At 39.4% G+C, this 27,616-nt stretch overlaps 2 protein-coding genes across 2 annotated transcripts; one reads left to right on the top strand and one right to left on the bottom strand.

Annotated features, from left to right (window-relative positions):
• Positions 1-2,494: 2,494 nt before the first annotated feature.
• Uba2 (Ubiquitin-like activating enzyme 2) lies at positions 2,495-4,711 on the bottom strand. Its single transcript, XM_037435046.2, has one exon. The coding sequence runs from the start codon at positions 4,574-4,576 to the stop codon at positions 2,684-2,686; it is 1,893 nt and encodes a 630-aa protein (XP_037290943.2). The 5' UTR covers positions 4,577-4,711; the 3' UTR covers positions 2,495-2,683.
• Positions 4,712-4,801: 90 nt separating this feature from the next.
• Positions 4,802-26,266, top strand: LOC142814491 (uncharacterized). The gene is made up of 2 exons (XM_075893260.1): positions 4,802-5,311; positions 10,849-26,266. Exon 2 carries the CDS (start codon positions 15,260-15,262, stop codon positions 15,503-15,505), a length of 246 nt encoding a protein of 81 aa, XP_075749375.1. The 5' UTR covers positions 4,802-5,311; positions 10,849-15,259; the 3' UTR covers positions 15,506-26,266.
• Positions 26,267-27,616: the final 1,350 nt, after the last annotated feature.

The following is a 27,616-nucleotide window of genomic DNA, read 5'->3' as shown; positions in this document are numbered from 1 at the left end:
GTGTAATGGTATGCTAGATTTATAAAGCAGGTTGTAGATGAGACCTGTGTAGCGATCTCCATTTTACTCTAAACAACTTTATAAGATCTTGTACTCACTGTTCCCTTTTTTTTTTCTTCCGATTTTGCTTAAAAACCACTTTCGGTCCACAGTTCAGCAATACGCTTCACTTTTTCGTTTGTATAGTTTGCCTTTGAAAAATCACTGCATATGCGCCTTTCTTTCTTTCACCCGAGTGCCTTATTGTTTGAAGGGTAATATAAAAGAATGGAGTATACAAAGTTATGTTTTCAAAGCACAGTTGTGCATGTACAAATAACCTGTAAGCCAAAGAGCTTGAGGAGCACTGCATTTGTTGACAGTTGAGCTTCTCCTTGCTTCCCATTATGCCATGCGGGACTCTTGTCATCTTTTTGTAATAAAGCTTTATTCTCAATATATATTTCGTTTGTTTTTACTGAATGACCTTGATCAATTCTTTATGTTCCAGGAGCAATACAAATGTATTTAACTAAGAAGAACATTTTGTTGAACCTCAACAAGATTCAGCTGTGTTTTTTTTTTCCATCTGCTAGACGCTTCTGCTGTTGTACTTGAATACAACTGAAGGCAGAAGAGTCATAAATGTCCTACATATGCTGAAGAGAGATATGTGAAGTTGCATTCACAAGACAACACTAGACCTTAAATTTGTCAATGTACAAGAAATATATCGCTCCAAAGCTCATAGAGAAGCCTTGGACGATGCCAACGGATTTCTTAAGACCACATTAGACTTGACTAACCCATATGATGTACATAAAGTAGAGTACACACATAGGCGTTCGAGCCGGGGGGGCAAGGGGGGTGCGGCGAGCCCCTCACTTTCGACAGTGGTCATTCCTGGCTGCACGCTGGGGAAATGAACAAGTAAGGTGTAGTTTTCCATCACAATAGTTATTACTCAAATATATACTTACGGGAGAATGAAATAGTTACGAGGCTATGTTACAACACAGTGAAATTTTGCCGACATTGCCGCCTTCATAATTTTCCTTTATATATATATATATATATATATATATATATATATATATATATATATATATATATATATATATATATATATATATATCCCAGATGACGAGTATGGTAGGCTTGCCCCTCCACTCGCGAAAGAGTTGGTAGGCCACTGAGTACACAATATAAGTGTTTTGCCCATCTTCAGGGTCATAATGGCCCTTGCTATGTTTGTGTAGCCTGGTCTGAACATATCTGCTTAGGTTTTTATGACAAATGTAATGAGCGACAGTACAATCATCTTATTACAAATTACGGTGGCTTGATGCGTGATTAGTCTGGTTTAGGTTGAGGACATTTGCAGCGAGACTGCAATATTTGTGCCCACATCATCTTATTGGTGTCTCACCACTCTGCAGCAGCTGCACTGAGAAGTGTAGGACGCGGGGCGAAAAATGGCGTCGTGGCGGCATCAGCTCCTTCAAAGAATGGCAACACCTTGCACGCATCAAGGCACACTATTAAAAGTGTGCGCAAATCTGGTGGAGGCTAAGAGTACTAAGTTTAGCTTGACACAGTTGAACTGTAATTGCACCATGCACCTGTCCTACCATGTGCTTGCACTGAACCTGCTGTCAATGTGCAGAAATTTGGATATTCAGAGTTTCTGACGAGATTTTGTGACACATCCTCACAAATGAGAGGACTGTTCTAGGAGCCTTACAATTTTATTGTTGGTCAAAACATAGCAATCTTGACTTCATAAAATTTGAAATATGAAGGAGTTACTGCTAAATGACATCCTCATACAGATGTTTGACTGCTGGTGTTAAAAAAAAGTGACAGTTCACTTTCAAGAACGCAAATTCGTTGCATGTGTAAGGTAGCCATTTCCTTTTCACACATTGTGCGTAATATGCTTTTCTGTCTGGCCTTGTGCAAGACACTGCAATGGGCTTACAGGCAGGCTTCATGCTGTTCCACAATTTGAAAGCTACGCTGTATTGCGCCTAAACACCCACCTTGCCACCACCAAGAACATTTTCTGAGAGTGTCCTTGTCCTGGACACATGAAACTCATACCTTTTGCTGGTCTTGTTCGGCTCTAGGCTCTTGCTCAGCAACGACTTCAAGGTCGGCCAACTTGCACCTGACCTGCCGCCACTTATGTTGCTGCTTCACCATTCTCAATCAGTGCTTGGGCTCTCTCACACCTAGCTTACATAGAGCCCACAGCAACTGCCAGAGCAGATCAACCCAACATGCTTCCACCGACCCTCCCATGCCCTGACGGTCCGTTTGCGCGCTCCTCCCCTGATGCTTACATACTTCATGGCTTTTAACTTGTTCATTTCACTGACAGAACATGCATGATTGTGTGTGAAAAACATAAAGCTACTTTCGACAATGAAGGAAGGGTGCCTGCAGAAAACAATCTTTTATATTAGCAGTGAGCACAACGCAGGCACCCTCCTGCGTCCACAATATCTTGTGCTCAAATTCAGAATGTCACATTTATTGAAGAAAATGTTACAATTCGATATGGTTCGAACCTGCAGACTTGGTAAACAGATTCATAACTTATAGCATGATGTGTAACATAATGCGCAACTTGCACAAGGTTTTAAAAAAATACCTGTCACTTAGAACACTTTTGGTTAAACCAACTTGACAGCAGGTTTCATCAATCAATCACAACACAAGCCCTCTTGACATTTACATCTTCAGTGTCGTCTGACACTTTGCGTTTCAGGTTTTTCCTGTCTATTTCCATTGCCTCCTCATCATCATTTTCAATGATACACAAGTCGTCAGTGCTAGTGTCATCAAAGCCACGTTGCCCTTTGCTCTCGTCATCCTTATGGTTATTACTGTCTACTACATCATTATCAGGTTTTAGCTGGGAGACGTCACCTGCGATTTCAATCGCTGTGCCATCTGCATTTTCATCATGGATAATGTTAACCGTAACCTTAAAATTTTGCAGGAAGTCATCACAGCGAAGCCGTGAACCATGAGTAACACCTAAGCTTGCAAGATGCATAGCCCGATTTGAATCAGTTTCACCTTCTTCACTTGAAATGACGATGGTCCCTTTGCCGTCATCAAGCTCCACATCGGGTGCTGCCATTCTAATTTGTTCCTTGAGCACCTTATCCTCAAAAGTGCCAACAGTCATCTGCTTAGTGTTAAGGGCAATGTAGAGCTCCGACTTTGATGAGCATGTGTAACACTTAGGATTGGGACCAACAAGCTGAGCCGGAATAATAAGCTTCTTTGTTGATGAGGGCTGCTTATTTAGGAACACCTGCTTACAGCTTGTTCTACATTCTTCCAACTTCCCTTGCAGAAGCTTGAAAGCCTGAAGCACTATAATGCCTGCAATGATGGCGTTAGTTGTTGCTATGGCAGGGATGATATTTCCTGCCATTGCTTTTACATTAAACCTGCTAGTCTGGGGTATACCAAAGCAGTGGGCGCGGAGGTTGGCGCAAGCAGTCACGAAATCCATACACTCGTCGTTGTCTTTGTCCCACACCAAATGGTCGCCTTCACTGAGCTCCACTGCTCGGGCTTTCAGCCTTCCAACGGAATCGCTGAAAGCTCGGCGGCACTGGTCCAAACTCCAGCGCCGGTGGTCGAGCATGCCAGAGTCAGCCGAGTCGTCGCTGCTGCTGCAAGCCGTCGTGTCCGGCAAGTTGTCCCACTGCAGAGGTGTCGGAGGCTTTCTGCGTGACCACAGCTTCTCCATCTGCAGCAGGTATCGAATGTCGTCACCGAAGAGTTTGTTAAAGAGCTTCTGCGGGTCGTAACCGCACTGCGTGGCCCAGAGACGCGTGGAGACGCGGCATACGTTGCCTGTGGCGTCTGTGTTTTGTTTGAGCATTTCCTCTAGGCTAACTTCCCCTCTGAGCTCGGGATCCGTAGAGTCCGGCGATACGTCTTCGTCGGGGTCAGCTTCGCCGAAAAGCTGGTTGAAAAGGTGCTTTGCCCACACAATGCAGTGTATCGGCTCCGAAGGCGTGTTGCGAATGGTGCATCCCGGATAAGTCTTCTCGGCAGGCTGTGGCTGGCACTCGTAGCATTCGGTGACTCCTTTGAAGATGGGCGTTACTTGCCCCAAATACCCGGCGCTGCCGCTCTCGATCAGCGGCACTTTGGCGGCCAGGCACATCCGATTCACGTGGCTGCGCGCACTGCGATTGTCAAGAGCATTCATGACAATGTCGAAGCGCTTGAAGAAGTCCAGTCCATACTCGGGCTTCATTATACTGTCATGGTGAGCCGCAATCTGTACGTGCGGGTCAAGCTTCTCGGCGCTTTCCTTGGCGATGAAGGCTTTCGACTTTCCGACGTGCTCCTTCCTGAACAGAAATTGCCGGTTCAAGTTACTCACGTCTATTGTATCCAAGTCGATGACTTCAATGCTGGAGAAGCCGGAGAGCACTAGGTTTTTAAGTAGCTCGCAGCCGATACCGCCAGCGCCGACAACTAAAACGTTAGATTTTTTGACATCTTGAACGCGCTGAACGAAGCCGGCGTCCGCCATTTTGCAAACTTCGCGCCGCGCGTTCATAGAATCGCGTTTGTCTCGCGATGCCGTAGTATTCGAATGCTCGAACAAGACAATAAATGATAAATTTTGGACCTCCTGTTCCTAAAACTCACCATTGATTTCACAAAGTTTACTTTAAAAGAACTTGTTTTCGATTTCGAGAATTTCATTCAGCTCTTACGAAACTGCACCCGAGTTGGTCAGCAAACAACATGGCGGTGCAGACGTTGCTGTGCTGCTTACTTTAGCCCCGTGCGCGTATGTTTATTAAGTTTATTTCTTCAAGTGTTACGAATTTGTTACTCGTGTGGTCTTCTTCTATTCCGCTTGTTGAAAGCGATGCTTATTAATGTGTTCAAGTGGTCTGCAAGGTGCTGCCTGCCTTGCGACTGGAAATTCTGCGGTTCGTTTCGCGTCGTGAAGTCGGCGTCAGCAGGTGTTCGCGAAACCGCCGTCGGTGCGTGGTTTCATGCATGTATTGGAAATCACAGTGGCCTTCATTACCACTCGGCGTTGGCTTTGCCGTGCAAAATTGCTGTCAACGGCACAATTACGGATCCTCTGTGGTACCACGCTTGAACGCTGAATGTGAATCACGATGCCGTATCCGGCACACATCTCAACGGAGTCGCGTCGCACGGATGATTTCTTGAGTGATATTTATCGGTGTTACATTAGTTGATTATTTCAGGTCAAGGACAATTTTAACATTTTTCTCGTTGATTTTCTAAACAACCGACTGCCAAACTCTGCAGCGTAAGTATGCGCTTTCCCGTCACTATCTAGGCAACGCCAGTGCTTGTTTGGTGGTCGAGCTTTCTTTCAAGTCGATCGAAGGGTAAAAAAAAAACTTAATGGTAATTTTTTTACATCTTCTTTTTTATTAATTTGACTTTAGTAATGAAACATTTTATATTTCTTTAATTGTTCAGCCTGTTAAACTTGTTCATAAAGTTGGCGTCCACAGTATATCCGAGTTCTCGGAAAATTAGAGAGCTTTGAGGAGTAAATGTACGCTTCGGCCCGTAGAATAATCATACATCCCCGCAAGTAGCGTTCACGCGGAAACCTTGCCCTAGGATTGGTTTAGCTCAACCTTACGAACACAACTTTTGAGCGTACCGAGCATGGAAAACGTGCAACACTTACAGATGTCGCAACAATTCACTGTGTCAGCGCTATGAGCAGTCGCTTCAGTTCCCACCAGCGGGCTACAAAATAGTCGTCTCCCGGTATGCTACGTCCGTGTTGTCTGCAAGTGCGTGTGCACGAAGGCGACAGGTCTTGTAAGGGATATAGGCTTTCAGAAAGTTAACAGTGCAGCAATTTTTAGGGCTTCAAACGAAGAGAAAGGGCATACGTTATACCGAAACAGTCATGTTTTCGACGTGGCCGAAAGCACGGACGTGCTACAGAGCGTTTTGAAAAGGCGATGCTTGTGGCAGTGTAAACCTGGAAGCTTGTTATTTTTATCATTTTGTGTGCTTATCACTGACATTGACTATCACATTTGTGGCCAACATGTACTGTAGCAGGATCTTAAAATTCTCCAACTACCCGTGTGATGGGTGTAAGTAAAACGGTCGATCACTGAACCATGTTGCAATTAGTGATGCCATAGCAGGCAGTGGCATGAAGTTTCCTGTGCTGCAGTTCAGCTTTGTTTGTAGATATTGTTCAGGCTCTATGGGTTCTTGAGCACTGTCACGTGCCAGCTTTCCACGTGTTATCTTAGCAATCACATCAAGCACTAGAACGGTGTGGTGGGGATTTACTTGCGGTCCTACTGCAGTGCTTTGGAGAAACTGCAGTCGTACTCCAGTTCCTAGAGCTGCGAGCACTGTTTGAGAAGTTGAATTCATTGATGAATTTCTGCCAATTAAATATAAACTGCTGACTGTGGTGTCCTGAAATGAGAGCACCACATAAGAACACATGGACACAGCAGACGCAGTCGTGTAAACCAACATTATATACATTTACTTGTCTTTACTACGACTAGCAGACATGACCATGCAAACTTACACAATGTACACTGTCGTCCTTTAGGAAAGGGGACACGCAAACGCATGGCCTGCATTCTGTGGCAGCTGCCTACAGCACTATCAACCGACAGCAAAAGAAAACACGTTCGCTTTCAGCGTCACCTGTTGCACACCTGTAGTGCGTATAGTCCACTGCCAACATATCAAACGTTGTGCGCGACCACGGTGCAAGCTGCAGTGTTCGCCTAATATCACAACACAAGGGAACGTAATCTAGCAGTGCTTGTGTACCGGCCATGACTCGTTAACTTGCTTGGCCATAGATGACGTCAAAAGCAAACGTGCTTTCTTCACTTGTCGGTTGGTGGTGCTGTAGGCAGGCACCACAGGTCGCAGGCCACCCGTTTGCATGTTCCCTTTCATAAAGAACTCGGAGTACATTCACTTGCTTTTACAGTGACAATATCTCCAGTCGAATCAAATACATCGCTAGTGACACACTAAACAACCTTATGCAATCATTCAATACAAAATTCAAGTAAAAACAACATAAACTAAACCAACACAAGGTAATGAGAATGCAACATCGCCAATGTTCGACTCACCCTGAGGTATCCACGGGAAATGATGGCAATTTTCATGTACATCTATTGTCCTTCTAAAGTGAACTGTACATTAGTGAGCATTGCAGTTTTGATGACAACTGTAACTAATTAATGTGTGTGCGTTGCATTACGCAGTCAGTTTTTAAGCTTCCACACTAATGACAGGCATCCTCACCTGAAGAAGAATGGGAAGGCTGCACTTCTACCTTGTGAAATGATAAGTAGCTAACAGCTGTGAAAATGTTGACACATATAACACCAGAAACCGCCTATGCATTGATACAAAATGCAGTAGTGAGCCCGTTGTTCAACAAAGAAACATGCAGCCTTTTGTTTGGTATCAGCAACAGGGCTGTTTCTTCTACTGCAGTGTCTGTTTTTTTGCAGCATACGTTGATCATATTCCTGTAACTGTGAATGACACGTGTTCTTGTTAAGGGCAGTTAAGCCACTGGTGACATCACGAGTATGGGACCACCATTAATACCTACCTAATACAACCTCTTTGAACTTTTGTAATCCTGCTAGAGCTGACTGCGTTTCCACATATTTCTAGTTTTATAATTGACTCACTGCAATGCCTTGGCTGTTCAGGAAATTTTGGTGATGCGTTTGCAACATGTGGAACAAACCCCAAGTCTGCAACGGCATAGGTGCTCATATTGCCTTACAAATTCATAGTGGGTACTTCAGCCAAGTTTTGTTCCGAGATTGTTAAAACGTTCATACCAGGTATAGCTTTTGTACATTCGTTCAGTGAACTGGGATTGCGAAAGCACACACAATAGCCACATAGCACGAGCGATTGTTCTGTGTGGCTCTTATCTTTGTCTTTTATGTGTTTCCGTGCTCCCAGTTCGCTGAACGAATATGAATTCCCTACCAGCCCACTTCTCTGTCCTGTAGCTTTTGTGGACCCACTAGCCAAATGTATTTGTGAGAATAGCTGACTACCAAGTGGACAAACCACTCTTGAGTTACACTTCCTGCACCAGAGGTTACACACACTGCTTCCATCTCTACTTTTAATTCATTCAAGAAAAATTCAATCACACTTCTAAGAATGAAGCCTTTCTCATGAAAATTATCAAAAAATATTGAAAGAACATTCTGCTCATCTGTATTATTTTAGTTACTTTTGTTAATATCCTTCGCCAGGGGTGATTCAGAAAACTTGGAACGCTTTTGCTCCTCTCATTTCTGTGCCATAGTGAAGCCAACCACAGTTCACAAGGCTGCCCATAAAACAGCAGTCGCTGCTCGCTAACCAGGATGGCTGTTAGTATTTGACTCTGCCAGTACTGGTGTGTAGCTGGACTTTAATTGACCGTTTGAGGTATTCGGGCACTTCGTGGGCGCTGCAACATTAGTGAGAGGTAGTGCCAATAGTGACACAGTTTGGCCCTCCTTACTTGGCTAACGGTCCTTCGGAAGAGTAACAGTGTCTATGGTGATGCCTCTTCATGCTTTGCCAGTGCTGAGAGTGACCGTCTGTCGATATCAACGAGATCAGGTGGCGGTGGGCTGTGGATGACAGCACTAGCATAAAATTGAGCAAAAGGCATGGCTACGAAATAGTGGCTTTGATCTTGTTCCTTGTCTTACAACCTCACCGAAGTTGCCTTATGAGACCCCGCATATATGCCTTTGCCAACGGTTGCACTTGTCTAGTTATGATATGTGCACAGCATGATGTGCAAATACTGCATCAGTAGTACTGCTTGACTTTGAAGTCAAGCCTTTGCTTTGGCAATTGTCAATTTTTGAGCATAAGGTGAAGTGCATCATTAATATTATTGATATTTCAATAAATAATAAGGTGGAAGTTGTCACTTGAATCTCTCTTGAACTGTATTTGTGGTACTGTTCATACACTTGCAGCACTTTCTCTTGATTGGTGTCTTCTTTCCAGTTATTTGTCTTGAAGACGTATGATTTATATTGCAGGGAAGGAGCGGTTAACTAACAGACATTATCATTCTTAATGCACAGCAGCCCTTTTTGCCTTCGCAAGAAGTAGCTGTCGAGCCTGACTAACCGCATTTTAAAAGCTTTCTTTTAAAAGTTTTGTGTCATTCATATACAGTAATACAATAGTGCATATTCTTGTGCATCCAAGTCATAAGCTCCCAGTTTTTATTTTTGACCACCACTCGAAAAGCTCTTTCTTTCTCTCTTTTTTTTTTTTTTTTTGAAGTGACATGTATTTTCATATATGTATTCACAGGAGTTCAAAAATGCACTGTACTAGTTAGCTTGATCCCTTAAAGACGCACAATGGCTATTTTTGATGGAACATTAGGTAAAGATATAGGATACTTCTAAAGACATTTTGTACAGTGGCACTCAGCATGAACTGCAAAACAGAGCCTGGTATTTAAACTGAAAGGCATATGGTAGAAAACAGTGTTTAGGAAGGTCGGTACGAGTTGCTGTTAATGAAAAGCTTTTATATGTGTCTAATTGGTTTGTACAAGACAATAAATCTCAAAAGGTACAGCAGGGCACAAATAATAATAGCAGTTGATTTGTGCCTCCTTGTACGAATGTACCATATTAAGATATTAGATAGCTCTTTTTGATGTTATCTGATCACAGAAGTCCTAGCACACATTTTTATTTGACAGGAGATCCAGATTGCTTAAAAAGTAGAACACAAGTTTTGCAATTCACTTTTTTTTGTCCTGGCTTGATACACCCTCCACTTAATGTCAAAATTACTGAAGCTGTGAAGATTAGTAGTCTCAGTTTAACTGCAGGAGTGAGATACTTTATTGAAATAGGATGTGACCACACTAATTTAGAGCTTTGCAGTAGCAATCATAGACTTAAGTTCTGGAGTGGAGCCTAGTTGTAATAAAGCTACATTCAATGCGAGAACACCTTCAAGACTATGAATGTTCAGTACAAGTATGTATTTGTTGTATGCTAAAATTGTAGGAAATACTGATAGTTACTCCTCTACATAGAGATCACACTGCATGTCAGTATGTAACATTTTCAGTGATTCCATGCTTGACATGAAAATCAAAAGTTCATGGGAAAGTCTGCAAAAGGAACATGATCAATTTAGATGGGAAATATTCATTTTGTATTTAATTCAATTAGTGTCGAAAGGCACTGTTGCATATAAACAAAAGTTGCATGCTGAAACCTTGGTGGACTGGCACATGTAGGCAAAGGATGTCAGTCTATTCATGTAATCCAAGCTGTTAGGGTAAATTTAGTATGCTCTGTATTCCTTTTTTTTTTTTTGCAGACAAGCAGACATCTGCACCCAGCAAGAAAATGTCAGAAATAATTACATTGTGAAGACTTCATTAATCAACATTGTAGTACTTCTTTAGTGAGATGGGTGTCCTGGCCGGCCCTGGTTTTCGTTTTTTTCTGGCTTACCAAACTGTGAGAGTGGCCGTTTAGCTGTTGAGTAAGTTTTGAATTCATGAAGCTAAGAAATTGGAAAATATTTCAGGAGACAGAACCCCAAGCGACCTGTACACTTTGCTCCTGTCTGAAATGAGACTACAAAACAAAGCTTTTCACACTTGATAGCTGCTGAAAATTTAAGGTTGACTGAGTGCTAAACATTTTTTATTGGAAGTTTTAACAGCATAGTGATGCACACTTGGGTGACTTACTTCTTTATCAGGGTCACATTTGCTCTGTTTGTTGTCTGATCATGAATATTTTTCTGCCTTATCAGGTACACAGGCTGCAGCCCATGGATGGAAGCGTTGTGTCCACTCGACTGAATACTTTTGAATGATGCAACAGGAAAAAAAAAAGTGAAACGCATCGATCTTTGTGCCAGAGCTGCATTGTACACAGCTCCAGCCTGTACTGTATTCTGAATGGCCCTTTGATGACGGGGTTGCTTCTGTTTTCTGCTCAGAATTTTTATTGTAGCATAGGAGACGGTTGCCACTGAGTAAGCTGTCTTGTTTTCATTATGTATTCAAGCATACATGTTTATTCCTTATTTCTGATTTGAGAATCGCAAGAAATATGGTGGCCGCTCACAATATCGGTATATTTACCATCGTTTGCCTTCATACAAAAAAAGTTTGTTCTCAGCTTAGGCAGAATGCCGTGTCTACTTTATTTTAACACAACCATGATTGTAATGCAAGGGGTGACTTTTCATTGACTTAGGAAGAAAAAAAACTGAATTTTAATATTTGATTGTAACGAAAAATGTTGACCTTAGGGGCAGTTAAAATCTGCAAAAAAAACTCTGGTTACACTAGAGTAAATACAATAACCAAAATTCAATATATGGGTATTCTGCAAAAACAAACTGGACTTTAAGTGTTCGCACATATGATTCATGTGTTTATTGCATGTGTTTGACTGTGTTTGTGCTAGCAGAATGGCAAGACACAGACATACTAGACACAGTGTCTGAACATTGCATTCCATGTTCCTATCTTGTGCTTTGTGATCTGTCTGATCTCTGCCAAGTCTAAACATTCCAGCTTGTAGTCTTGATTATTTGGCTCTTTGCTCTGCTGTTATTTCTATAGTAACCATCTTGAATTAGTTTGTTGGCAGTATTCATTGATCATGTGAAAAAATGGTTGCACTGGTATGTTCAAACAGTGTCTGCTGTTGTTCGCAAACACGCAGCGTAACACGTGTTCTGCCTGCAGTTCAACCTTCTCATAATTAAGTTCTATGAGATGCAAGAGTAATTTATTATATGCAATACTATGCACATATTCAGTTCATGTTTGTGTAGGCAAGGAAGTCCTCTAGCTCCCTTTTTTTTGTTTCTGTGGGAGCCTTTGTGTCGAGGTTCGTTTGTACTCTCTTGTGTGAAAGCTTTTGTCGTAGATGTAAATGGAAGCAACTATTATATCTTATGTGAATTAAATAAGTTCGGACTGCAGAGTTTCACAAATGCCTGTTGGAGCGCAGAACCATTGTCCTGGATTTTATTACATTAAGAATTTTAGCTTCTGCTATATCTGTAGTTTGTTTTCTAAAGTGCCAGCCCTCATTGATAGTGCATCTTTTGTTTATAAGTGCTTTTACTGCTTTAACTGTTAATAGTTCTCTATCAAAAAAAAAAAATTATATGCATATAAAGGTATAAGCCATTGTGAGACTTTCAACTGCTCTTTTTCATTTTTGTGTAATGCTAACCTAAACTGAAAGCTTGGAATATTTAGTTTATCATATTAGGGAAAATACCATATTTAGTTTTTGAGTTATCTCTAGTGCTGGAATAGATATGGCTAATTACTTGCTAAGAACTTGATTAAATTGGTGTGCAAAAAAATGTCAGAACAAATTGGTAAGAAATGTGTTGATTTTCACCTAAGCATTGTATGGAAAAGGAATTGTAATTTCTAGCAGTTGTTTATAAATTTTGTCATTGGCTTGGGTGCTGCTTTGGCAGTCTTATTGTGACCATTAAAACTGACATCTAACATTAAGCAGATGCTTGGGATGTGAAGCACAAATGAAGATATCATAGAAAGGATTTTTTTTCTTATCATGCATTGATATTACGGCTGTGCAAGTATGCTAATAAACTAAGAATACTTTTTGTGGTAGCATTGTTGCTTTTAGTACATGACAGAGTAATTCTTTTTTGTAGTTCCTTTTGTTGTGGCATGATGCCGTTACGTTATATTATGTGTAATGCTTTTTTGCACATTCTTTGCATTCACTTTGAAGCCCTAGCAATAGAAGACCTACTTGTTTGTAAAGAAACAGGCATTGTCCAGGCAAAAATGTGAATGATTCAGTTGACTTCTTTTTGTTTTGTTGGCTTGCATCTTTTAACTGGAAGAGCAATCTGTACAAACTTATTTTTAAATGCACTGCCAAACATGCTAATTTTGCCTTGTGAGGCTAGAGTGCCTTGCACCGCTAGTTTTTTTTTTTTTTTTTGGTCTGCATTGAATGTGACAGTAAAGTCACTACATGTTTGTAACATCACACTTTGTGACTTGTTTTAATATGCAATCTTCTCATCATTGCAAATGTTGGCCATTACTGATACCTTTTGCATTATATTTTATCATTATTCTTTTTTTCTTCACCAGAGTTCTCTCATATTTCTGTGCATGATTTTATTATGTTCTTAAGTATCAAGAGTTCTTGGTACTTAGGCCTACTTGGGTACTTATGCTTGTTTTTGGTGAGCACCAAGTGTGTAACTTGTCTCGCGGTACTGATGTACTATATTTATGTAACCGATATATGTGTCATTAATTAATGCTTGTATACTTCTGCAAACTTGCAAAGCATCATCATGATAGCCTTGACTTTATGCTAATGACACCCTTGTAGTCCTTGGCAATGGTATAATTAATTACGCCTAGAGGTTTATGTTTCAAATGAGTAGTGATGGGATCTGTAGCCACTTGTGTAGTGTTACGGAAGCATGTATTAATCATGTTTTAATAGGTTGTGCCATGTTTTAAATATTTCTATAAATGAAACTTTAAAACACTCAAAGGCAGCATACATTAAAAAAAAATAGTTATGCTTATCAAAAATTGGTGCACCAGCATATAAAGATGCATGTTCAATATTCAGCATAAGTGTTCTGAAAGGCAGAACCAAATGTTTAAATAAAGAAGGGTTGATGGAATTGATGTAGGGGTTTGTTTGAACTTATAGCTGTTAGAAATTTTTCTCTTTTGTTGAAATTTTTTCTATAAATTAGTCCCAATCTTTAATAGTCATGACCATGTTAGCCATTGCATTATTTGTAAATTGCACCTTGTATTACTTTTAATCAATTATGAGGGCTTGTTCATTCATACTAGAGAAACATTAAAAGGGGTATTGCAACACTTTTTCAGTTATCGATTAATTTCACTATCAAAGTTCACAGCCTCAGGTATTGATGGCCGCAAAATGTTTCAAATGTGCCAAGTACAAGCTGAGTTGAGTTGCAGGAATTCGTTGCACATTTTAAGTGTTTTTCCTTTTTTTTTTTGTCTCTATGAGCAAACTGAAAGCTACGCAGAGGGGGGACAAAAAGCAGACAGGAAGATACTTCAGCGTGTGTCATGACCTTGATCACTTTTTCTCAATTTTTTTCTTTGAATTTATTTGCTCACTTTTGGTGTGATCATGATCATGCTAGTGTCGCTACTGTGTGGTTTTAGCACACTACAGTGTGTGTTGCCGGTGTGTGCCAGTACTTTGTGGAGGCTGCGTTAACTATGCAGCACAAGAATGTTCAAATCAGCCTGTAGGCATGTCCCCCTCTGATGACGTAGTTGGGCTTGTCAATGATGTAATTTGTAAAGAAAAGAGAAATAACTTTCTAGCTGTCTTCGAAATGCAATAGTAAGTTCCTGTAATATAAGGGCATTGGTCTGGGTTAATCGAACAGTGTCAAAATGGATGAAAACTTGCAGGAAACAAAGACACAGTAAAAAGAAAACAAAGGGACAGGCTGATACGTACAAATGATCAAAAGCATACTTAAAAGGATAACTTATACTCGCCAGCAACCATATTTTGCATGTGTGACAACCATGAGTCGCACTCTACAAAATCGTAACTAGCTATTACGGTGTTTACGAAGCTCGTGCTTTTAACAGTCAGGTATCACTGACACACTTGCTTCCCCATTGCTTTATGTGGAATGCTTCCAAAGTTTCCCTTTGGGTCTTTGTCCTTGCTCCCCCTAAAGTGCTAATGTTGTCTAACACAGGAGTGGACCTGCATTGACTGCAATGGCTTGGTAGATGAGCACTGTAGTTTGATTTCGTATACTATTATATCGCAACACGTGGTTTTCATGCATGTGCAAAAAAGTAGCCAGTGGGCATAAGTTAGCCTTTCAACTGCACTTTTTGACCACTTGCAAGTGTCAGCCTGTCTCATCATTTTATTTTCGCTTTCCTTTGTTTTCCCTAGTTTTTATGGATAATTTAAATTCCTTGCAGCATGCAGTTCTATATTTGGCTCACTTGCTCACAGAAGCCTAGACTACCGATTGGCCGTGCTTTCTAGCCCTGTTCAAGAAGTTTTGAAGGGCCTCTTTAAGTAATTCAATTGGGAAATAGTTATTTTCCTTGCAATTGAGGATAGGTGATGCTTACTCATACACACTTGCATTGTTTGTTTTTTTGTCAGAGTCCGTGATGCTGGATGTGTTGGCTCTCGATGCTGCCTATGACACTGTGATGAGCAGCCAAGGAAAGAATGTCTACGCGTGCAAGCTGTGCAACAAGGCCTTCCAGAACTATAGCAATCTCAAGCGGCATGTCAAGCTGCATGACCCTGTGCAAGAGTACTTTCCTTGCACCCTGTGCCAACGCAAATACGGCCGCAAGGACACCCTCAAGAGCCACATGAAGCAAGCTCACGGAATTTTGTCACGCTGGTGATACCCTGTGACCTCATTGGTTGTCATTGTGTTCTATTTCATATTGTGATGTGCTCCCCTGTTTGTTCAAGAACTGATGTGTTATGTGCTTGAGCAAGGGGCACAGATGTTGACACCGGTAGACAGTTAACCCACTTGTGACAGACATTTTAAGGTGCCCACCAAGGTAACTTCATTTTGAAGTGATGCTGTGTCTATTTTACAGCTCAGTGTTGTGAGGGTGCTAAATGCAGTACTTCATATTGAGGGACTGCAAGCTTTATGAGCGATTTCTTGATTTATTTCTCTTTTAAGACCTCTAAAGTCAACTGAGTTGACATGGTCTTATACTGTTGTTTTTGTTCATTAAAAAGCTTAGCTTAATTAATTGTGTTTTTTTTTCACTTTTGTAATGGCAAATACATTTATTAATCTTTGCTTGGAAGTCCTACATGTGCATATTATTTTTTCGTCATCAGACCTTGTGCATGCTTGTGCGCACATTTAATCATAGCTTTCATAAGTTGCAGGCATGATAAGGTATGATGCATGTTAGTGGGTGCTTAGTGGTACAATCTACCATATTCAAGAATACGGCCAGCTTTTTACAAAACTATTTAGATTGCTTCATGAAGAGTGGAATTTGGAAAAACCATTTGTGGAGAATGCCATCGTAGTATAGTAAATCGTGAGTTTAAAAACTGCTTCTTTCCACATGCAACCTTGCAAGCGAGTGAGCGACTGCAGCACTGTGAGTTCTAGAATTTCATATACTTTTTTTTTTCTTACTTTTTTCTTAATGAAGAGTTTTTGAGTGACCAGAACTGCCAGCTGTGCCTCATTTGAATAGCTGAGAACCTGCATGAGTAAATATGCCTTTCCTATTTCATTTATCAGCTACTGTACAGAAGAGTGTGCCCTGTTCTTTGAAACTAAAATTTCTTACTAGGCAAGTTAAAGTGAGACCTCAAGGTGTGACCATAATTACTAGGTAGATATCAAAACAAGTTATTCATGCTTCTTGTGAGGCTGAAGATAATGTTAATAGTAATAGCTGTTAAACCCTTTTTTTTAGTTTTGTAATATTAAAACTTCTGAAAATTACATGAGGACACTATATTCCTTTTTTTTTTTATCTGAAAAGATCTATATTGCACTGCTACATTGCACTGCACTGAAAAAGTAGATTTGAAAGGGAGGGTTTCATTTTTAACCCCATAATGTGCACTGGTAGATTGAATATAATGCCTCAATAAAGCTACTATAGGTGTCATGATAAGTAGCTATTACAGATTGGACATGTTATAAAGAAGTTACAGTGAGTTGCATTGTATGCTAAAGTAATTATTATTTGCAATTATTAGTAATTAAGTTATGCCTCAAACAATATATCATTCATACTTTTGTTAAAATGAACTGTACAAGAAGAGTAAAAACAGTCAGGGTTTTCTCACAATTTTTCTTAAGACAACTGTTTGTAGGCATTGAAGGGTTATTTCTTGATGTATTTTAATGAAACTTTCCAAGTTCATGTACATATGTGTGCCAATTTCACATATTCAATGATTTTTGTGGTACAATATGCAGCATTTTGTATATCAGACATTCTTTGTGTCATTTTGGGAGCAAGCGTTTATCTAAACTGAGAGAGTTCCAAAGCAAGCAGCCTATCAGAATCTGAAACGAGGACTGTATTCAAAATAACAAAAAATGGATGTTGTAAACATGTTTGAACAAAAGATATGGTATGTTGAACATTCGTGACTGAAATCTCTGTTTATCATTGACTCATGGAGGTCCAACGTACCATAACTTTTGTACAGAACTGGTTTAGAATATTTATTCTTGTTCTTGTGCATGCAATTCTCATTTCAGGTTATTCTGATGTGCTGATTTGCGTTAAAACGCTCTCAGTTTAGACAAGCTCTTGCTCCCCAGAAACTTATCAAATATGCATAAGAAGTATGAATTGAAAGGCTCATTTTCTTTTTTAGACACAATATTAATTACATACACTTCATGTATTACGTGAGGTATATGTATAGCTATCTTTAATTTAATATACATGAAAACTTAAAAACCACATATTGTACCAGAAAAATAATTGCATATATAGAATGAGCACAAAAATATACATAAGTTGAGCAAGCTCCATCTAAATTGATAAAATATTAAAAAAAAATTTATTATGTCCCTTCTGAAATAAATGATTGTTTTTTTGTTCTTTTTTCCTGCATCTGGCACAATGTGCTTAGGCAATATGAGAATTCCAGCCTGTGTAAGGCCTGCTGACCTTGTGGATTCACAAGGCCAGGAGCACAATTGCTTGCAGGCACTGGCAAAGGTGCTCCCGTGCTTATGTGATCTCGTAGATTTTTTTAACACCGGGTAACAGAGATGGTGATGTTCCTCCTTTTGTCCTATCTGCAATGTTGTGAGTGCTTGCCAGACATTGTGCATAAAGAGAAGCGCAGTGTGGACTCCACGGTACTAAAAGTAAAAACGTGTGCCATAGAAGTCTGCATTTTGATGATATCTGAGGTGCAGAAAATAAAGTGTTTTAACTTTAAAACTATCTTCTATCGATCGACTTGAAAAAAATGTCTTCACTGGTACAAAAGTACTTCACACCACTACATCGCACATTAATCAAGACATTAATCATTTATAAATAGTTTCATGAATGGAATAATAGCTCAAAGCGTTATATCCCAAGAAACTTCCGATGACTTCATTTATCAGCCTCTAACACCAAAGCGGAAGGCATTTACTTATGCTTCGTCAGAGTGAGGAAAGCCTCTTTTTAAGTTTTCAGATGGATGGATAGTGCTTGAAATTCAAGGGTACCTATTACAAAGTACTGTAAAGCTGAGCGGAATACTTATTTGAAATATTTGGTGACTCACAGGGGGAAAAGTGATAAAAACCTGCGGGCAACTCTTCAAAACTTTTTTTTCCTGCCAATGCTAGTGGGCTACATCAGTAGACAAAATCATAAGCCGTCCAGGGCATGTGTTTGTGAACAGTGAAACCATCTACAATACCATCGTCACAGTCTTGCTGTTTCCTCCTGTTCACTTCACGTATCCACAGTACCATTGCATGGCTAATCCAGCAGGGTTGAAAGTCTCTTCTTGTAATTTGACAATCAGCATCAGTAGTATTTGCTGCATAAATCCTTTTTATGTGTGAAAATGATGAGTATGGGGTTGCATAATTGAGTATTTCAATGCAAGTGCTGTTCTAAGCTTTACTGAATAATAGCATTTTTGCTCTACCTTACCTGTAATCATTTCTTTTGAGACACAAATCTATTTGTAACTTGTTGATTTGAGACACAAATCAACACATCTGGGAAAATATTTGTGCATCATTTTCTACTTGCTCCTGCTTGGTGTGTTCATGCAGCGACTATCTGGACATAAGATACTGCATTGCCACTCGCTTTCACTCACCAAGTCTGACAAGAAGCTACCATAATCAGTGAGAGAAAACTTGCCACATTTGGCTGATTAGCCTTTTTAATTCTTTTTTAAGCCACGGAATTCATCGTACCATTCCACACTCCTTATAACTTTGACACAGTCCTACTTATCCCAGGAAAAATTGCACTAGTCATGCTGCAATCTCTAAATTAGCCAAATTTCATAACCTGTTGCAGCATTTATCTCTAGTGCATGTAGTACACAGCATGGTGAATGGGGGCAGTTGACATATTCAGACAAGTAGTTCTTGTCATAGCTTTGGGTTGTGTGAGCATTGTGATCGCTTTGTCTGACTTCCGATATTGGGAATGTGTGGTTTGTGGGGTGTCCAGCTGTTACATAGGTTTTAGTTGCCTTAGGCAACATTTTGTCCTGACTGCATGCCACAGTGCGGCATAGTTAAACTTAATTTAATTAAGTTAGTTCTGTACTGCTGCTATTTAATTTCATGCTTAGTCTGAGGCATAAATGGCCATTCTGCTTACATCAACTGAATGGTGAGCTTTGAATTTATTTGCTACATCAAGCTGCAGTAACTAGTTAATCGTTTTGGGGGTGTTTGAGTAAAAACTACACCACTGTGCAGAGTGGGTAGTGCATGATTGCTTTGAAAATGTGGGTTTTCTGACAGCAAAGCTCTATAACGCTAGGAGGTGAGACAGTGTGGCACTTTGTGAGTGTGCAGAAAATATAATGAAAAGGCAATGCTTGCATACACTATCTTAAAGGGTCTCTGCACTGGCAATAATTTCTCTTCAGGTTTTGTCAGCATTATATAGCGAAGGATCACACTCCCTACAGAATGAATTGGTATCCATAAAATCTTTTAGGTGTTCCTAATATCCTTTAAGCTATTGTCACTAAATACAGTTTGAAGGATGCATCTGTTAAACATGGAGATGAAGAAATGAAAAGCTGCAACAGGAAAATTTTTATAGATACCAGCTCGTGATAGACCCCGGTGATGCACGTTTCAGCTTCACTGGTTAACAATCTGTACAGAGTGCTTCGCCAGTTATTTTTTTTAATAGTTGCACTGTTCAGTCTTGGAAAACCACCGGTTCATCTCGACAAGAAACTATCATCATCATGAACAGCTTTAAACATGCAACACATTAACTGTCTGGTGTGTGTTCTTCGTCTTCATCTTCTGCTTTGATCTCCAAACACATGTGCTCGGTGCACACTCTCCCGCTTTACGGATTAGCCTGGCGTGAGATGCAATAACTCAGATGGGCAAGAGAATGAGTACAGAGAAAGAGATAGGAAGAAGAATATGTTGAAAGAAAGGAAAAAACAAAGGCTTAGGAAGAAATAAGTGTGGAGAGAAAGATTAAAAACAAAAGGTAGAAAAGAAAGAGAAAGATGGAAACGAAGAGAATCTATGTAGGAGAATGAAATAGAGAGAGAAATAAATAAAAAGAAATGAGGAAGGCTGCCTGGCTCTGTTGTCGGTTCTAGCCTTGCGTCACTAGTGCAAGCTGTGTAAATTCTTTTTTGTCCAATATGCTCATAAGACTGTATTTAAATCTAGTGTGGTGCAAAGACACATTCATTATACTTACTATGCGTTGATATTTGCAAAATTCGCTATTTCAAATCATTTGTTTTATTTGTTTGTGTATGTTGAGGTGTCAGTGTTACAATATCTTTCAAGTGATAGATCATAGTGTATGAATAAAGGAGCAAGTAGACTTTCTTGCTGAGCGCAGACTTTTTTTTTTATGCAGTAGCAGTGCTTGCTGTTAGTGCACATTTGAAATACCTGCCACTAACCGTATGACATTCTGTCATAACTGCCTAAGACAGTCATTCGGGCACCCACATCCTGGTATTGGAAACCATCTGTGCCAGCTCGTGTACAGTGCCTAAAATGTACAGAGAAATGTTTTAGAAGGTTTTAGAATTCGTTTAATATCAGTGGAGTTAAAGATTAGTTGCACTCTTCTCCCATCTTGACGAGGGCATTTGAAGCTTTGCAGGCAGGGAGGGCATGGGGTAAAGAAGTAACATGCACTCTTCATGTTGTTGAACACTTCTTCTTTTTCTTTTCTTTCTTCAATGATGCGGCTTACTTTCTGTGCAATTGTGAGTGTGCATGGGCACGAGGTGGCCTCGCAATGCTAAAATGAGTTAATGGCCATGAATTCGGATACATGGCGTCATTCATAAAAGAACGGGGGAACAATTTATAGCTGATTTTGAAAATTAGTTGTAAATTCCAGGTTGGCGTGCTACGCTATAATGTTTGGCATCTGTGTTCTCAGAAGTCTTGACTACCGGTTGGCAGCATTTTCTGAAGGTGTTAAATATAGTCTTGCAGGGATTTAACGACTATTGGCTGCACAAATGAAAGTTCACTGTTGTCAGTGTGTTAATGTGATGACAAAAATGTTAGATTGCAATCATTGCAGTGGGCTTTTGTTATATCTATATAGTAGAGCACCATTTGAGAAATATTCTAAGAGGACATTTGTGAGGTTATGCTTTCTCATGTATTAAAGTGACCCTTATCATTCCAGGCCACAAATTTTAGTTACAGGCTGTAATTTGTGAGGCATAATTAAAGGAATGTCCCAATAAGATAATATTGAGATAAAAATATAATTTTTCAGCATGCAACACTAAGGCAAATCAGACATTTGGAAATAATGTGGGGAAGTAGTTTGCCTCTTCACAGTAGGTGGCTTACCCTAGAAGCAAATTTTCTTTTTTTTCCTCATGGGGAACCTGAAAGCTCATGCAATGTAGACAGTACAAGCACCCCTTCCCCCTCCTTTATTTTTTATTTTCTCCTCCTTTTGCAAAACGAAGTTCTATTTGCTAGGGTTCCAGTTATTTTTTGTGTGCATAAACAAAAAAAAGTCATGTGCCGCATAAACTGGACAAACACCGCCACTCACTACTGTTCATTATCACTCACGATCATTCACTATGAAAGATAAGTGGATGTACTGGTGGCAAACACCAATTAAGATTGCACACCAATTTGCAAGCACATGAGGCAAGCCACACAAGACGACACAGGATGCCAAACGGAGAACGATGCAAAAATACACAAGTGCAATGTTGCTGGAATGGACAATTTTAAATTAGTTTGTGCCCGATTCGAAGGGGACTATATAAACAGACGTTTCTGATTTAGTAGCAGGTTGAGTGATTGGCTGTGGCTCAAATTTCTGTCGCCTCTCTCGTGGGCTAAACAGTTGTGCTTGTCAGTTTGTTTGTCTGTGTGAAGCTGGTATGGCTAAGCCAAGTTTTGTATATATGTGGGCAGTTAGATTGGCGGTCGACACGATTGCTCCTCTTTTTTTTTTAAAGAATATTTTTTGACAGGCTGCAGCTCATCTTCGTGTGTTAGTCGGATCTCATCAAAAGGTTTCTTCAAGCCATTTTAGATAAGTTACTCTGACAGAGTAATTATATTTATACGCAGGAAACGTGGCTTTATATAAGCAGGATAAAATGAAAAAACGCAGATCAATAGACCGCTTTTTCATTTCCTCATGTATTGTACCACTGTTTCCTGAATATAATCATCAACAACCAACCCAAATGCATACCCTTCTGCAGTTCTTGTAATTCATATTTACAATGGCCTTTGTCAGCAACAAATTGATTTAGTAACTTGGGCTCTAGGTGTTCTGATATAGTGCTCACAGCAAGAGCTTTTGAACTGGATTTCATAAAACATGACAATCTTTTCTGGCAAACTGGCACGATCATTTAAGTGTACAAACATTAACATGGTATGATGAAAGTACTTCTCAAGTAATTGTCATTTCTTTCTTATTAGTAAATGAGAACTTTGTGACTGTACTGGACTTTGGTGGTCTGAAGTATTTTTAATGCTGTGAATGAACTGAGAAAGAAGAAAGACTACGTTCATTGCCATTATGTTACCCTACTTTTATGTGTTTTTTCTGCTGTGTGTATTCAAGAATACTGCAATGTTAATCCTGAATTTCAACTGAATCTTATGTTAGTTGTGGAACATATTGTCCTATACTCGGCGACAATTTTTCTTGACGTAGCACTGTAGAAGCTACAGAACTGTAGTGTGTGCCTCATCCCAAAACATCGTACTTAAGTCTACTGATAATTTTTTTATTAACCTTGTTGAAATGAAGGCTGCTTTATTTATAATGAGACTCAAACAGTTGGGGAAAGCTGTAAGTTAAACACAGTTGTTCACTTTGCAATAATGCCTTCCTCTTCTTTCCACTTCTTAGACAGCATCACCTTCTCAGCAAGCCCGTACGTTTTCCAAAGTAAACATTCATGACATTGTAAGTCAGTGTGCAGCTGCATACGCTCTGTTTAGTTCTCCAAAAAATGTACACATATTGTGATGCTAAAATGTACATTTAACAATCAAAATGTCTCACTCATCCATATTTTTCTTGGATGTATTATTCCGAATGCGTCACTAATGCAAACGAGGAAAACTCATATCAGCCGCAAGCTGCTGTAATACTTGCGGAGCAACACTAATGTGTGGAAGCCCTGCCCCTATAGCCGTTGCTCTAATGTCAAGGTAAGTTGTTGCCGAGTATAGTAGGGTGACCATCTGTCCCGTGATTTGCAGGACTGTCTTGCACTGCCCCATGTGTTGCAAGGAATTCAAAAGCCCTTTAAAACGTGGTCCTTAAAACACGGCCTTAAAACAGGTGCGTTTCACTTCATTATTGTTGACCAGTGGCTTGAGTTCAGCTGCATCGGTCCACGCTGTTTGAGGATTTGTTGGCTGCATGCGCTCTGGGCTTCTGAAAAAAACTTTACCAGCTGCACAGTTCACAGCAGCTATGAATGTTTGTGGTGCTGGCTATAGAAATATGACTTCAAGAAAGTAAGACATGAAATATAAGTTTAAAAAGTGAAATAAGCATTGTTGAGTTCTTTTCTGGGCCTTCATCACTAACGCGTGTAGATGAAGGTGTAACTGTTTTGTGAGTGACTATTGAGTTGTCATATTTTAATGCCTATATTAAGGGGAGGTGTGAGTCAAAAAATGCAATTTTTTTTTCGAAACCACATACTTTTCATTTTTATTTGCTTTCACAAGTTTGTTTTTTCTACTTTAACAATGAAAAAAAAAACGTACAAGATGGCTACTCAAAACTAAAAAAAAGTTCATTGTCTAAAATATTTTGGATGTTGTCACGTGGCTGCTTGCCATTGCATTTTGGATGAGGAGTTCACTAAAGCCACCTGCTCAAGATAACAATGATTGCCAAGCTCTCATAATGGAAGATATAATTTAAAAAATATCTCTTGGCCGCTTAGATGAACTATGACATATACCACCTTTAAAATGTGTTTTTTTCAAGATTCGTTTTCAGACAACTTTTTGAGTTTTGACATCATGTTTTTAGTGCTTCTAATAGTCTGATCGGTATGAAGTTTTGCCCACATATTTCTTAACCAGTGAAGGGTATAAGTATCTTCTTTAAAACTTGATATTGCCTCTATAATTATTACAAACCCAAAGTAAGCAATTAGTATAGTCTGAGCACTCTAAGAATTATCACATTACAATTTTTCTTGTCCATTAAAATTTTTATAAGTGCTTTCTTGATAGTTATTTGCATTTCGCAGTTAATGTGGAGCAATATGTGCCATTGATAGCTCAGAACCATCAAAGTTTAATGGTATCAAAAGTTGGTCCAAAACGAACCATATTTTACACTTTGTCATGGCACTAAACAAAAAATTTGCAACTTACTATAAGACTAATTATATATTTAAAAGCAGCATAAAAGCCTATATATACAGCAAAAAATTTCATTGCCCTAGTCTACAGATAAATTATATTTTTGTTTTTTCGAATCGCACATCTCTTTAATAACTGTTTTGTATTGGGGCATATTACAGTGATGCACATATTGTTTTGTTTGCACAGATATGTTCTTGAGCTTCTACTTGAATCCGCTGATTTATTTCTCTGTTCCAGAGATAACAAAATACACGGAGAAAGTTTCTCACTGGAAGTTAAGTGTCAAATTATTATAGTTAATTTTGCCTAGTGTTGTGTCAGTCCTTCAGCCACTGGGATTTAAGTCAATGAGTCCTGCAATTCACCTGTAGGGGGGTGGTCACCCTCTGAGTATCCCTGAACACATTGTCTGTTGAATCTGATGGCATTTTCTCTTAGCTGTGGTGTTCCACTCATGCATTGCTGTAACTCGATGCTGCTATTGTCATTCTACAATGCTCACCATGTAAGCATCAATGTTTCGTTACTAGGTCTGGAAATGTGCTAGTGCAGGCCTCACATGCTTTCATGCTCCATGCAATGTTCGGGTAATTCGCAGATGCCCGATAGTCACAGCGCATCATGTAATGTGCCATAGTGTGGGCTGCCTTGACCTTTCATATTGGGATGTACAATGCCCCATCAAATCATGCATAGAAGGCAAAACTTGTGGTGTCATGTGCAAGGCATGCCACTGTGGTGCCTAGTGCAAACTGTGGAGAAAACTACGTCGCTGGGTAATTTTTAGGACAACATGTTGTACTGACGACACAAGAATGGCAGGGCTTTAAAGTGCCCCTACATTTATGCAATCAACAGCTTTTGTTTAATAATGTGAGTTAGTATATATATATGTTACATGAAAAGCTGTTTCCATCGCAAAGATCAATGTGAACGAGGCGCACACATGTAGAAGTAAGTGCTGAACAAAAGGTGTCTAGAAAAGTGTGTGTTTGTGAGCATGCAGAGCAGGCCTGTTGCCAAAAGGGGTTTCCTAGCCCCCTTCCCCCCTCTCTCTGTAATTTTGATGGAGGGGGGTGTTTTACTGAAAACAAATAATGAAAATAAATGTCTTTCAAAGCCTTCAACAAGCCCCCCCCACCCTCCTGTAAAAAAATTGGCGGCTATTGGTCTGATGCAGAGTGATTTTATATTTTAAAAGGATCAGTACAGTTGTCGTCAGTGCTGCTTTAAAGCACTTTGACGTGGAAATGGGATCCCATTGTCAAGTATTCATGTTGAAAATTTGAACTTGATGCACTGTCCTCTGACCTATGCTATGTGTGTCAAAAGACTGGAAGGAAGAAATACAAAAGGGCCGGAAGACAGGGTGACTACGCATGTACGAAAGCTACTGGTTTGTTTTACGTTTGACGTGTTGGAGATTTTTTGGTGAACTTGTCATAGATGAATATGCACAGGACACTGGATAAATTGAATTGCTTATTTGGAGATTATTTGTCACAGCCAGAAAATGACATTTCACAGAAAAGTTGTTCCTTCTATATACAAATCAATGTAAATAAATTTGTTAAGCAAAATAGTTTTTGTGTTGATGACATCTTGTTATTGCATTTTCTTGGTGATTTCAGTAGGCAAAGACGAGTATATCTGAATTAAAAAAATGTTATAGGGTGTGCCTGCAAGTTAAAAAAAAAAGACTGTTATGTGGAGAAGCTGGAATAAACATGATGGATGATAAAAAAGAGTAATGCTTTATAAAAAATCAGCATTTTGAGGAGGCACTTGACAACTGTGAGCTATGTTGATCAAAACACTGCAGTTCAATCAATGTGGTTTGGTTCTTTTTTTTTTTTTTGGTAAGAAGTAACATAAGCGGTCTGGTAATGCTGGGCAGTAGAACATGATCTCATTCACATCATATTAAACTCTCTCCTTTGTTTTCCCAATGTGCTGCCATACAATGCATCAGTTTGGAATTATGTACGAGCGTAGGTCCTAAGTATGAGCATAGGTGTACATCACCTAATATTATTTATAGGCATTGGCATTTTTAATTATAGAAAATAAAATTTTGTTCAATTTATAGAGTTTATATTTTAACATTTCATAATAACATTATGGGAAGCTGTAGAATTGGGAAGTTTAGTAAATGCTTACATGGATGACTCTTATCATAACAAAGGTAATGTTTTTTTTTATAGATTGCACCTTTTTTTGCAACAAACCAGTGATTTGCAGAACTTGCTTAGCATAGTCATGAAAAAAATGCTTTTTTGCCCCTTTGCATTAGACAGGTTTACTATGCATGCATGTTGTTTAAACATTCAGCCATTCATGTATTGAATGGCTGTGCTCGCTCTATGATTTGGATATTCTATGAGAATCAATAGTTTCAAAAAAAAGCAAAGCAACCATATTTTTCTTTTTGGTAGCAAAAAAGACCTGAGTTGCCGACTTGCAGGAATCGATCAAGGTATTCATGCACGCATGCCACTCACTGAAGCCGTTAGCTTCAATAATATATTGATATTTCACCTTTCACAAGCACTTAACATATTTAATAAAGACTGTATATTTTTAAGCAGCCTGCTGGCTTTATATTTTACATAATCTTTTTTTAAGATCTGAAATGTTCTCATGTTGTGTTATTCATATAAAATGAAAAATTTAAGATGTAAACTGAGAAATACCTTTTTTTTTGTGTCATTGTCTGTTGTAAGTGAAACATTTTCACCATAGCAGAGAGTGCAATTATTGGCATGCTTACGTTAAGCACCAAGCCTTCTCTCGATCCCATTTCATTGCAGACAGCGAACACTCATCAGAAGCACAACAGCATTGTCCGATTCGTTTAGTGGTGTTCACCAGGCTAACTACCATGAAGAAGCATGTGACTCGGCTTATTCCTCGTTGCGTTCTCAGTATAAAT

The sequence above is a fragment of the Rhipicephalus microplus genome, chromosome 1 (assembly GCF_043290135.1).
Source record: "Rhipicephalus microplus isolate Deutch F79 chromosome 1, USDA_Rmic, whole genome shotgun sequence".
Lineage (NCBI taxonomy): Eukaryota > Metazoa > Arthropoda > Arachnida > Ixodida > Ixodidae > Rhipicephalus > Rhipicephalus microplus.
The sequence above is the reverse complement of the archived record's forward strand: the minus strand, read 5'-3'. Positions and strand labels throughout refer to the sequence as shown.

Excerpts from the sequence above, each read along its gene's own strand:
- Uba2 (XM_037435046.2), bottom strand. The coding sequence starts at position 4,576 with ATGAACGCGCGGCGCGAAGTTTGCAAAATGGCGGACGCCGGCTTCGTT.
- LOC142814491 (XM_075893260.1), top strand. The coding sequence starts at position 15,260 with ATGCTGGATGTGTTGGCTCTCGATGCTGCCTATGACACTGTGATGAGC.